At 43.6% G+C, this 13,800-nt stretch overlaps 1 protein-coding gene across 1 annotated transcript in view; it reads right to left on the bottom strand.

The window, feature by feature from the left end:
- GNA14 (guanine nucleotide binding protein (G protein), alpha 14) overlaps window positions 1-5,416 on the bottom strand; it is a 202,750-nt gene extending 197,334 nt beyond the window's left edge. Inside the window, exon 1 of the mRNA XM_010851131.1 lies at window positions 4,724-5,416. Within this exon, the coding sequence (XP_010849433.1) occupies window positions 4,724-4,847 (124 nt within the window). The 5' untranslated portion in view covers window positions 4,848-5,416. The remainder of the gene's footprint in view (window positions 1-4,723) is intronic.
- Between the last annotated feature and the right edge of the window lie 8,384 nt (window positions 5,417-13,800).

Raw genomic sequence — 13,800 nt, forward strand, 5'->3', positions numbered from 1 at the left:
CACCCAGCTTCAGGCCATGTGCATTCAGATGAAGCTATGTCTGTGCTATGGATCTCCCAGACTAAACTGAATGATTCAGGTTCACACCCTCACTCACATGGGGCCGCAGGCTCAACGACAGGGACAAGAAAGGCCCAGAGGGTTCTAGAGCGTGGAAGGGAACCGAGCCAAGTCACGTTAGTGATTGTGCCCTGGGAATCTGCTGTCCTGGTTTTTACTATTTGATTCTTTTCATTTCATTAGACGCCCTGGTAAGAACCCTTCCAATAAAGTCCTCTTTTTGTGTGAATTTCAATCTGTTTTTATAACACAATAGCTTTGCTGTAAGAATCCTTCCAATAAAGTCCTCTTTTTGTGTGAATTTCAATCTGTCTCTAGTAACACAATAGCTTTGCTACACTGACTTGCTGTACACTCCTGTCTTCTCAGTCCAGCCACCTCGTTCCCTGCCACCCCACACAAGGGAGTTCTTACAAGGAAACTTTTCTCTTGTGATTCAGGTATCATAGAAAAAGAGAAAACAAAAGACGATACAGACTAGAAGCCATTAAAAATGAAAAAAATACCCTTTGAGGACGAAGACTTTTTTACATTGTTTTTCATCTAACTTTACGGTTAGATTTTTCCCTTTTATATCTACTCATAGCATTACAACCTTAAAACTTTCATCTTCTAACTCAGAGCTTTAAAAATGTGGTTTTTCAGATACTTATATACTGGCGACTAATTTGAATTAGAGGAGTTGATATCTTTGTTTCAAGTGTTTAATTATCTTCAGAAAAAAAAAATGTACAGTTTTCCACTGAAAATGATCAAGGCCCAGCAGTGAAATGACTGCTTTCCAGACTCAGAAGAGGGGTACAAGATGAACCTGGAGCATGTAGTTATGCCAGAAAGTAAGGAAATGCTCCAAAAACTGATGGAGGTGTGATACGGGAACTAGTGTGCAAATTGGGTACAATTTGAGTACCAAAATGATTCAGTAATGAAATAAAAACCACCGGTAAAACTCTCACACACAAACACACACACACAATCCTAGCTATATGTAAGTTAACATGGATAATAAATAAACCAAAAAAGGGACAGAGGAAGGCTCTTACAGCAGAATGTCTGGTGCCAACCGGTCAGTGGAGAGAAGCTGGAGCTGGAAAATAATTTTCTAGCCGTTAAGCCTAAATAGACTTGCAGCCCAGGAACATGACAAATAGTTCTGAAATGGAATTTTGTTATAACCAATGCAACAAAACTTTAGGGGACTCAGATTTTTCAACTCATTAGTGTAAGACGAGTAAGAGATTTAAAAGTCAGCTTAAGGCTCAGAAAATAATAAGGGGAACTCCAAGCAAAACATTTTTGTTAAAGTACAACCAGGACAACTTATACAAACTGCTAGCAACCTACAACTGGTCAACTAAAATGGAAATAACACCTCACCGGTGGCTAAAAATGCTACAAAATGGGGTGATGCTAGTTGACACTTACTACCTGACAGAGCCAAGTTAGTGTGCAGTTAAGAAAGGGTAGAACCAGAGTTTGAACTCAGGTAGTCAGACCTAAGAACCTACATTTTTAATCCCTATACCAGCATAATTTCCAATTCCTCAGTACACATTCCAGTTCCAACATGAGGTCTGCATCCAAAATCAAGACATCAGAGTTGCTAGAGACATTCAAACTGATTAACAAGCAGCACTTTCCAAGCCTCATTTGATACCAAAAATCAATAAAAATCACATTTCTCCCCATTTCATTGCTATTGTCCAGACACTTTCTTCCTATACTGAGTGATGTTCATCAAGGTTCTTATCAGAACTCTTTTGTCCCACGTTTATCTGAGGAACTGATGAGGAATTTCTTTCTACTAATTTTAGCCATCTCCTTTATTTCTCCCTTATCTCCTTCCACAAGAAAGTACCACGCTGACACCTTGCAAATAGCAGCCCCAAATGGACAGCAAGTTTTATCTTTCCTTGTGCACACCGACCCATGCTTTTATTAAGCACAAACAGGATATGGCCCCACTGAATGTACTTTGGAAATGTCCTTAAATCACTTTGTTGCAACAGCATGCTTCCTTGTCAAGAGCTGGTGGCCTTTTGGCTCATTCCACCCTCCACACGGGATCCTCAACTTCTATTTGCAAAACAGTTTTCACCTGAGATACTCAGGCAGTGGCTCATCTAATGCACCCGTTATAGCAGTTCAGATGATTTTTATTTTCACTCAAACTGCATGACTTTAGACAAAAAAGGATTCTCTGATTTCTGTGTTTTTGGCGTCATGGCCTCCTCCTCTTCTGTCTTAAGAAATGCAAGTATGCCTTGCTCCCTTACAGAGCAAACTAAACCAGAGGTTTCAAAGTCCATTCTTAGGGTTTTGGATAGTTTCATGTGGGTATAGCAACTTTCTAACAAGTTCTGGGTGATTAGCACTGAGATGGCCGGCTAGTCACAGCTGAGGATGATTAAAAAGGGGTTCCTGGGAGGTCAGGCAGTGCTGAAAGGGGCAATAAGAGGGCTGGGGCAATAAGAGGGTTAGGGCAAAGGCCTGGCAGGTACAAAAACAGATTCTAGTCACCTGGATTAAGTATGACTTCCAGGGAAAACATACCTACAAACATCCCTACCCTAGTTTGATTGTAAGTAAATGCAAGCATTTTAGCCCTAAACAGTCTTATCACCAATACATGTAATATGGTCAGCTTCCTGCTTAATTTTCATTTGTCAAGCTCCTGGTATACTCAGGCACTGAATTTTACACACTGACACAGATCATAAAGTATTTCACAAGGAAAGAGGAGTCAGTCTGTCCTTAAAAAGAAAAAGTATGCAGTTAAAGGGCTTCCCAGGTGGCTCAGTGATAAAGAATCTGCCTGCAATGCAGGAGACACAAGTTCAATCCCTTGGTTGGAAAGATACCCTGGAGAAGGAAATGGCAACCCATTCCAGTATTCTTACCTGGGAAATTCCATGGACAGAGGAGTCTGGTGGGCTACAGTCCAAGGGGTGGGAAAGATTGGGGCTAAACAATAACAACAATGCAGCTAAAGCCAGGCCTGCCCCTAATCTTCCTGGAGCCTCAGACAGGAGGACACTAGGGGCCCACATAATTACTTTGTGGGCTATCCACCAACAGACGGTCACAAAATCCTCCTTCTTTGGCAAATGTAGCTTTATAACAACCTGGAAGGCCAAGTACGATTAGAATTCTCAGACCCCTCAGAGTTCTGGGTCAGGCAGGAAAGGGCAGCCCAGGCCAGTGAACAGAATCCTTTCCCTTCCCCACCTAGGCTCCATCTCCTCCCAGAGTGGCCTCAGGCCCACCTGCAGACCTGAGCCCACACTTCCAGCACAGCTGCCTGGTTAGGCACTCTTCAGGGGTGGGGCCTGCCCCACCCCAACGTGCACAGAGCAGGCTTGGGCCTTTGGGTCCAGTGAGGGTCTGGGGTGTGGTGGGCAATGTGGACTCTGGGTGGGCAGCACCATCCACCTGCAGACAGACTCCTCCAGTGGGGAGGGGCACAGCCTGAGGAAGACCAGACACCCCGCCCCCACCCCTGAAACCCAAAGAATAATTACACAGGGGTTCCCTTGTCCAGGTCTGAAGGCAATACTGAAGAAAAACTTTCTCTATTTTTTTCTAACTAGATGCACTTTTCTTTCCTTGAAAAGATTAAAGATTCTGATATAAGCAAGGGTTCCTGTCCAGAACAGTTGAAAGAAAAAAGTTGAAATATTTGCAGCTATCTAGAAAGATCTGACAGCTACTACTCTGATATGAAAGAAGGAAAAGGTAAATATTCCTTAACAGCAAACAGGGTTCTAGAAAGTCACAAGAGAAGGGATCCTGCCCTAAGGCGTACACTGGGCAAACTTTTAACATTCTCTTTCTGTTTTTGAAAGTGAGCGTCCTACCTAGACCTGTGCGGTCGCCCAAAGAGCCCGATGAAGAACTAGCCAGAGCGGCTGGGGAACCGGAGTCCCAACCCAAGGAACGAACACAAGGTGAGCTGAGCTGAGCACGGGAGGTTTGGGCCTTTACGCAAACAGGCCTCCCCAAATGGAGCTCGGGGAGGCTGGCGGAGGCCGTCACAGCCGGGAGAGAGGTTAAGGCTTGGGCTGCACCCCCACGACAGACCCGGTATCTGCTTTGCCTTTTCTCAGTCTGGGCAAGTTCGCCAATTTCGCGTCCTGTTTTTAATTCTCTAAAATGGGGATATCACTTGTCCGCATCACTGGGCGGCAATGCGCATAAGAACAGAGCGCAGTTCCACACTTCGTTAGCGCTCAATCAACCTACTTACTTAGACTCGAGAGCGCAGGGGCCAGGATGAACCCAAAATGTAGATTAAACAGCTCCCCACCACCAACCCGCAACATCCAAAATACGTCCTGCAGAGGTGGTGCGCGCTGGGGACGGAGGGGTGAGGTGAATGAGGCTTTAGGGAGAGAAGCAAACAACGGAGAAAACAGAGGTCAAATGTTACCTCTCAGCTCTGTTTGGGGTCAGGAAGGGGTTGCCTTCCAATGTCACCCAGCTGGAGGTGCAAAGGACTGCTGCCTAAGGGCCCAACTTGCTGTCATCCGCGAGCCCCTGGGAGGAGGAGGAAGCCGCGCAGCAGCATACCGCTCGGTTCCAGGTCCTCCAGCCAGGGATCCGGGCGAGGGAAGCGGCCGGGAGCGAAACGCCCGGAGCTCAGGGGTGGGAGAGGCTCACTCACCCAGCAGCAGCAACTTGAGCTCGCGGCGCGCGTCCTTCTTGTCCCGGCGAAGCTGCCGCTCGATCTCGGCGCTGATGCGCTGCGACTCCTTCTCCTCCGCTGACAGGCAGCAGCAGCCGGCCATGGTACACACAGCCCCCGACAGGCCACGAAGTCTCGAGCGCCCGGACGCTCCGCCGGCCGACCCGCGACGGCACCGGAGTTCGGAGGGAAAAGACCGGGGCCGACTCGAGTTTCGGAGTAAGAGGCCGGGACCGCCCGGGTTCAATCCCCCCTGGAAGGGCGAATCCGGAGCTCTGGGAACGCTCAAGTGCACCGCAGATCCCAACTCACCCAGCCCCACGCCGGGGTAGGTGGAAGGCGAGCCGAGGGAGAGTGTTGCCGGCCCCCGAAAACCAGCACGCCCCTTGGCACAGGAGCTCGACAGTCTGGGAGCGCAGATTGCTCGCCAAAAGTTGGGGCGTCGGGGAGCGGGATCTCCTGGACTCGGGGATGTCCCAGGCAGGCGGCAGGCAAGGAGTGGGTTGGAGGCAGAGGTCCTAGCTGGCCCTCTCCTGCAAAGTTCTGAAAACCTCAGCAGTGACCGCAGCCTAAGACAGACTGGAAAATTTCCCGGAGGCTCTTGTGGCTCGAAGTGGCCGAAGGAGGCGGAGCCTCTCGAACCCGCAGCTCTGGCGTCGGCTCGAGCTGGCCTTCGCTACCAGCCAAGTCGATGGCGCCCGGGGGCAAGAGCGGGGAGTAGGGAGCTGGGAAGCGGAGCCCAGGCGTCTCGAGTCTCGGGGAGCAGCCCCCACACCCCTTGGCCGTGGTGTCCCGGCGCGGGGAAGGTCGAGGCTGCGGTAACCAGCGTGCCCTGATCTCCAGAACCCGCTCCCTGTCCGGATCCAGGTCCCGACAGGTGAGTGAGGTTTGCCAACTCCCAGCCTCAACTCCTCACAGCTGCAAGAGGAGCCGAGCGCGCCAGGGGCGAGGTTGAGTTCCGCCCAGTTGAAACTGAGGCTCTCACAACCAGCCTCAGCACCACGCACCCCGCGGTTTCCTAGACGGGATCCCTAGGCTTCCCGGACGCCCCAGTCCAGCGCGGGCTCGGGCAAAAGCCTGTGTGAGCCTCGGCTGGGCCTGAGCCGGCTGGCGCTGCTCTCGGAGAAGCCGCTGCCCCCGGGTTCTGTTCTATAGGAAAAGTGCGAAAGCGGGGGGTAAATATTCTCCCGGCCCCTTCCTACGCCGCCGGGGATGGGGGAATGGAAAACGGCTGGCTACTTTGCATTTCATGATGGGAAAGACTCCTTCTTTGGAGAGAGGGCTGACCCGTTTGCAGCAGGTTCCCTGCCCCAGCCCTGAAGCCTGACGGCCGCGTATCTCCTGGAACGTCGGGATCAGATTTGAGCTGCACTAACAAAACCTTAAACATTAAAATGCATCTCTTTGTACCCAAATGGAACGATAGAATGCGTATTATAACAACTGATTTTTGTCTTCTGTGTACATTTTGAGGCAGAAGGCAAAGAGGTTAATGGGGAAAGCAGAAAAGGGCAGGTGGAAGGAAGGGAACCTATTGTCCATTGCAATGAAAATTGTTTTTCCTTCTCTTCAAATCAGCATGTGCCATGAAAACACTTTTTGGAGTTAGGCAATTAGTTAATGCTTCCTCTATTAAGAGCAAGCCTGAGTACCTTTCCTAGGAGTAGCATAAAGTGAAAGTCGACTCTTTGCCACCCCATGGACTGTACAGTCCCTGGAATTCTCCAGGCCAGAATACTGGAGTGGGTAGCCGTTCCCTTTTCCAGGGATCTTCCCAAGCCAGGGGTCGAACCCAGGCCTCCTGCATTGCAAGCGGATTTTTTACCAGCTGACACCCAAGGGAAACCCAGTCAGTTCAAACTGAGGAACATATTGAGTGAAGAGAGTGGTATATGTCATTATATAAAGAACTTGACATTAGGATACTATCTGGCTGCAAAGGTCTTATTATTTACAATTTAGGGAATGTAGAGGATCAGGCATTTAAAATGGATGTGCCTACATTATTTTTTTTTTAAATATTTATTTATTAGGCTACATTGGGTCTTAGTTGCTGCAGGCAGGATCTTCTTTGCGTCATGGGGAATCTTTCCTTTCCTGCACAGAATTTCTAGTTGTGACCTGCGGGCAAATGTGCATTCTTAAATGCATAACTATTTTAGTTACCTTGCAGGCATAAATTGACAGTAATAGTGACCCCTACAGGAAAGCTCCTGGACATTTCTTACTTGATCATTATCCATTTATTCATACATTTCTCTCTTAGCTCTTACAGATGCATTGACAATTTAAGGATAAGACCCCTTAGCTTCTCAAATGAATAATGGCATCATAATTATTAGTATTTTTTCAATGATGAAAATTAGGGAAATTTTGAACTCCCAAGTTAACTGGAATAACTGACCTGTTAGATCTAAAGTTGCTAAGATTTCAAGAAAGACTTGAAGCTTATTGCTTATGGCAAATCTGCAAAACTTTCCTGAGCTAACCAACTTGGCAGTGTGTATCAGAAGGCATAACTTGTCTATCCCCTTTAACCAAACTAGTAATTCCCCCCTTAAGAAATAATAAGACAAGCCAAAGGTTTTATTTCTAATAACGACAATAATGCAAAAACAATCTAAATGCCCAACAAGGGTGAGAATAGGTCAATAAATTATAGTACATTCATACAATGAGATATATCGATTCAGTTCAGTCGCTCAGTCGTGTCCAACTCTTTACGACCACATGAACTGCAGCATGCCAGGCTTCCCTGTCCATCACTAACTCCCAGAGCTTGCTCAAACTTATACCCATCGAGTTGATGATGCCATCCAAGCATCTCATCCTCTGTTGTCCCCTTCCCCTCCTGCCTTCTATCTTTCCCAGCATCAGGGTCTTTTCCAAGGAGTCAGTCCTTCGCATCAGGTGGCCAAAATATTGCAATTTCAGCGTCAGTCCTTCTAGTAAATATTCAGGACTGATTTCCTTTAGGATGGACTAGTTGGATCTCCCTGCAGTCCAAGGGACTCTCAAGAATCTTTTCCAACACCACAGTTCAAAAGCATCAATTCTTCGGTGCTCAGCTTTCTTTATAGTCCAACTTTCACATCCATACATGACTACTAGAAAAACCATAGCTTTGACTAGATGGACCTTTGTCAGCAAAGTAATATCTTTGCTTTTTAATATGCTGTCTAGGTTGGTCATAGCTTTTCTTCCAAGGAGCAAGCCTCTTTTAATTTCATGGCTGCAGTCACCATCTGCAATGATTTTGAAGCCCAAGAAAATAGTCTTTCACTGTTTCCATTGTTTCCCTGTCTATTTGCTATGAAGTGATGGGAACAGATGCCATGATCTTAGTTTTCTGAATGTTGAGCTTTAAGCCAGCTTTTCCACTCTCCTCTTTCACTTTCATCAAGAGGCTTTTGAGTTCCTCTTTGCTTCCTGCCATAAGGGTTTTGTCATCTGCATATCTGAGGTTATTGATATTTCTCCCAGCAATCTTGATTCCAGCTTGAGCTTCATCCAGCCTGGCATTTCACATGATGTACTCTGCAAATAAGTTAAATAAGCAGGGTGACAGTATACAGCCTTGACATACTCCTTTCCCAACTTGGAACCAGTTTGTTGTTCCATGTCCGGTTCTAACTGTTGCTTCTTGACCTGCATACAGGTTTCTCAGAAGGCAGGTAAGGTGGTCTGGTATTACCATCTCTTTAAGAATTTTCCACATTTTCTTGTGATCCACACTAGTCATTAAATACGTGAATATGTAACAAATATGTGAATAAAAATGATTTAGTGGAAAAACCACAAAATATGTTGAAAGTAAAAGTATAATACAAATTTTATTATGGGAACGCACATATGCATCTTTAAGGGACTAAAAGAACATACACCAGCAAGTTAACCTGCTCTGAGTCATAGCTTTTTCGTTGATTTTAATTCTCTGACATAAAATTATTTGGGGCAGCTTGCATAGAGTAATCTAGGCCCTAATTTCCTCAGCTGTAAAAATGAAAGGGGATGAACCAGAATAAACTCACGGAAATCTCCTGGCTCTAACATCAATTATTTCTTTGAAGATTTTTCACTTATAAGGTAGTATAAAAACAATCATAAACCAAAAGTTATTGACCAGTGATAACTAGAGAGGATTGTAAAACTAATATATCACAAGTCAATTATTTTTATATTTCTATGTTTTTTATTCACATCTCTTATTTTCCTTTAAGAGCTAGGGAAGGGATGGGAATAATTTTTAAGTTACTGCTTCATTTGCAACATTGTTACTGAAATTCAGTTTATTGTACATCAGTACGGGATTAAATCTCAGAAATAGAGGTTTGGGTGAAGCAGAAAGAAATAGCTTTATTGCTTTGCTGTGGCAACCGAGCGCCACAGCAGGCTCATGCCTCAAGGCTGTGTGTCTGGCCTCTGGAGCGGGTACTGAGGAGTCTTCCTGTGTGCAAGGAGCAGGACGTGATCAGCTCGTGGGCATTCGTCTGATTGGTTGGTAGTGAGATAACTAGGAGTCAGCATCATCAAGCTTCTGGTTCCAACTGGTCTGGAGTCTTAAGTGCAACACACAGTTAACTTTTTCCACCTGGTAGGGGTTTCAGTATCTGCCAAACAGCTCAAAGGATGTGGCTCCGAATATTATCTGTAGCCCTTGAGGAAGAACTAAAGAACCTTGACTTTGTTTAATAGCTAAAGTACTATTTTGTCTTGCTTGACTGTTTTCCTCCTTTCTCCATTTTCTCACTTCTTGATTAAACATATTCCTTGACTAAAGTTTTTCTACCGATAAAAGGCAAACAGAGGACAAAGATGGAGGTCTTTTCTGGGAAGGCTTCCTGGGGTCCTGCTCAGTTACAACATCTTTAAAAGAAGGGGGTTTTTGAAAAGAAGTCTCAGTAAAAAAGAATATTTGTTTTCTTAGGTTATTCCCAAGGTGCTGCAATCCCATTTCATTCCTCTTGAAGATCAGAGCACAGCCTGAACATGACTTTTCTGATATCTGCCAAGTGCTGGGCTGCAAAGGTGAATTAATTGCCTGAATGTCCACTGAGCCCATGTCAAGGCTATTACCAGGCTCTGAAAATTCAGACACTGAGACATTCCAGACTTTCAGTGGGCTATAGATAGTAGAAAGAAATAAGCCTAAGACTGTAAAATCTGAAGACAGCCCTCCTTGCTTCCTCCCAGAGAGTGGAGCACAGAATAATCTGGGTGGTTGCCCACATCCTCCAGAGGTACACGGTGGGCCCTTCAGCTAACATCTCCCTTCCGCTAAGCCTCACCTCTGCCATCACTCCTGGAATTTCAGACAAACGTAACCATGTGTTCTCCCCACCTCTATGTCTCAGTTCATGCTGTTCCCTCTTCCAGGAATGCTATATTTCACCCAAGACAAAATTAGGTACTTTCTTTCCCAAACACGTCTCTTCTGAGAAACCATCTCCACCCCTTGTCAGTCAAGACACATCTTTCTCCGCTGCCTGAGCACCTCCTGTGTTCCTCTCAACATCTCGCTTTATTACGCCTCTTTGTTTCTTCTCCTAATTCGTTAGTTACAGGTAGAGAGTTTTTTCTTGTTCATCTCGGTATTTCTAAATAAAATGTAGTTGACTGAATAAAACTGAAACCACAAAGAATTAGCTGAGATAAGAGAAAGAAGAAACTAGAAGAACATAAAGTTAATGCGGTGGAAAATAGTAAAAAACAAAACAAACGAAAAACCTAGCACCACCCCAATAACAAAAAACCAAGCAAGTCCACAGCAAATCAATATGTGTTTAGGAAGGACTTTGTCCCTTAGAGGGAAAGAGTGCCCTGTTTCTAAGGAAATTCCAAGGAAATGTGCGTGTAGAGGGCTAGAAAGACATCATTCTCTTTGACAAAGGTAGCATGTTAGAATTTTAACAAATAACAGAGAATAAAATGGGCACCATGGTGGTTCAGACTACAAAGAATCTGCCTGCAATTCAGAAGACCCCGGGTTCGGGAAGATCCCCTGGAGACAGGAATGGCCACCCACTCCAGTATTCTTGCCTGGAGAATTTCATGGACAGAGGAGTCTAGTGGGCTACAGTCCATGAGGTTGCAAGAGATGGACATGACTTAGTGACTAAAACACACATCACACCAAATAGAATAAAAACATGACTTTGAAGTCCACAAGGCTAAAATAGCACTAATAATAATACACCTATGATGCTTTTCAAATTGCACATATGACCCATTCTTAGGTTGTGACCAGCATTTTTTAAGAAAAAGAGTAGTATATCAATAGGAAATAACAAAAATGCAATGTGTATTTCAGTTGTAAACAAAGTATCAACTCTTAAGCAGACAAGTCATTAGTGGGGGTTTGCTTCTCCATATGCTAAGTGGGTTGGTCTAAATAATTCCCAATTTTCTAATTCATTTTTCTGAGACCAACATATTCCCAATTTTTCATTCAATTTTGTAAGTTCAGTGTGTTCTCTAAAATGTTGTGCGCCCTCCTCTCCCCTCTCTATGCCCCTCATTCTCCACCCAGTCATTTTCAGTTTTGATGAGTGTGGAATGTAAAAGTGAGTGGGGTGGTTGGTGATGGGTATTTAGACAAATAGGTAATAATTATACCTGGTGGTAGAATGTACTTAACATCCATTTTTCTAAGACAGTCAACATGTTAACATGTTTCTCCAAAATATTTTCTGCCTAAAGACCAGAAACTATTTATTATGTAACTTCTACTGAAAAGGCTAGAATCTTAGACAATGAAGCCTGCCTTCAAACACACAAGACTGTGAGTGGGCAGGAGTTGCTATTGTTTGTTTCTGAATCTGACTTCCTATGGGAGTTAGGTATCTGAAGAATTTAAGAAGTAGAAATCTTTAAGATGAGGAATTTGGACATTTTTATTTTGCTTTTCTTCCCCTTTTTGCTTAAGTCCTCCCCTCCTCTACTTATATCGCACTCCCCCTGAATTAACAAATGTTAATAACCTATGTTTTCTTCTTTGTTATACTCCTATAATCATGTATAGACTCATAAACACTCATTAATGTAAATACATATAGACCTACAAACACTCGTTAATGTAAATCCGTATATATGGACAGAGTTTGTCATCTTAGTTTAAAAATGAGACTGTATTGTATCACATGAACTCTGTATTTTGATTTTCTCTTTTAACAGTTTCTTGTGGAAATCCAAGTAAACTCTGATTCAGTCTTTCATACATAATATTCCTCAGTGTGAAAGGACTATAGTATATTCATTTTTCCCATTTGAAGGCCATTCTCTTTTATTTCTAATTTTGGCCACCGAAAACAAAGCTGTAATAGCGTCTTTGTATGTAAGTCTTCATGCACTTGTGTTTTTATTTCTGTGGGATAGATTCTCAGGGAAAAAACTGCTGAACTGAAGGATGCATACATTTTTCATTTCATAGATGTGGCCAGATTCCTTTCCAAAAAAATGAAAATAATTCACATTTCTACCCAAAATAGAAATACCCATGTCCCTACTAGCAATAAATATGACCACTTATGAATTTTTGGCTGTCTGAAGGGATTCAAATAATATTAAAGTGTTGCTTTACTTTGTATTTCTATGACTACTCGTGAATTTGTACATTTGTTCATAGCTTGTTAGTATTTGCATTTGTTACCCTATGAATTGTCTATCCACATCCCTTGCTCATTTTTAGAAATTGGGTCATTTGTCTTTATCTTGACAATCTGTAAGAGGTCTTCGGTAGTACATATCAACTCTTTGTTATCTAAATTACAAATCTTCAAATATATTGTTTGTTCTTTTATCATTTTAAATGGAATCTTTTGCCATCAAAAATTTTATTTTTACGTATCCAAGTATCTCTATTTTCTTGTGTAACTTCCGGAGCCCCAGTCTTTGTAAGAAGGTCTCTCCATTTTTAGATTATACATGCAACATCTTAGATTTTCTTGCAAGCACTTTTATTATTTCACTTTTGAAATTTAAATATTTGATCCATCTGGTGTTTATTTTTTTAAAATATGTAAGATAGGACAGTAATTTTATTTTCTTCCAGATGGATTGCCAGTTGTACCAACATCATTTGTTGAATAGTCCATTCTTTTTCCAATGACTTAAACTTCAATCTTTGTCATGTATTACACTCTCATATTGATTGAGATCCATTTCTTTGAGTCTACACTGTTCCACTGAGCTAGCTATTTCTTTCTACATCCATACCATCCTGATTTGATTACAGGGGCTCTTTGAAATATTTTGATATCTGATAGGCCGTTGGAGAAAGAAATGGCAACCCATTCCAGTGTTCTTGCCTGGAGAATCCCAGGGATGGCGGAGCCTGGTGGGCTGCCATCTATGGGGTCGCACAGAGTCGGACACGACTGAAGCGACTTAGCAGGAAAACCTGGCACCAAACATATGGAAGTACTAAAGAGAGTTGTTGAATGAATAGAGCTAACATGCAATGAGTAATCACCAGGCACCAAGAACTGTGCTAATCACTTTTTACAGCCTAAGTCACGTCATCCTCACAACAGCCCTGTATGGCAGGTGCTGTTTTTCCCCCATATTTTACAGATGAGGAAAATAAGGTACAAAAAAGGGTACAATTGACATGTTCACAGAACTGGGGGGTGACAGAACTTGGATTCTAACGCCAGTCTGACCTCAGAGCCCATGCTCTTATCCGCTATACTATGCTACCTACAATGAACAAACAAACACAGAAGTGGATCTGGTGCAGGAATCACTACTATTTATTTAGAATATATTTCACTTTTTTGTTGGAGTCCACGTGCCTGGGCTGTATTGTGCATTCAAAATAAATTCACATTGTCTTTCTGGGAATAATGTTGAGCTGTTTAACTTTGAATCTGCCCTGAACGCTGATTCACCATTGTTATAGCAATTTTTCAGTCCAAGAAAAAGTAGATGGTCTAAGCAAAAGACATGTTTGTTTGGCATCCCTATGGGAGATAGTGTCCAGCATTATATGGAAATCCTATCTCATCCCTGAGGATTACAAGGAACTAAGAAGGGTTCTTAGCCATCTGATGCAAAGA

Source organism: Bison bison, unplaced genomic scaffold (genome assembly GCF_000754665.1).
Source record: "Bison bison bison isolate TAMUID 2011002044 unplaced genomic scaffold, Bison_UMD1.0 scf7180017864298, whole genome shotgun sequence".
Taxonomy (NCBI): domain Eukaryota; kingdom Metazoa; phylum Chordata; class Mammalia; order Artiodactyla; family Bovidae; genus Bison; species Bison bison.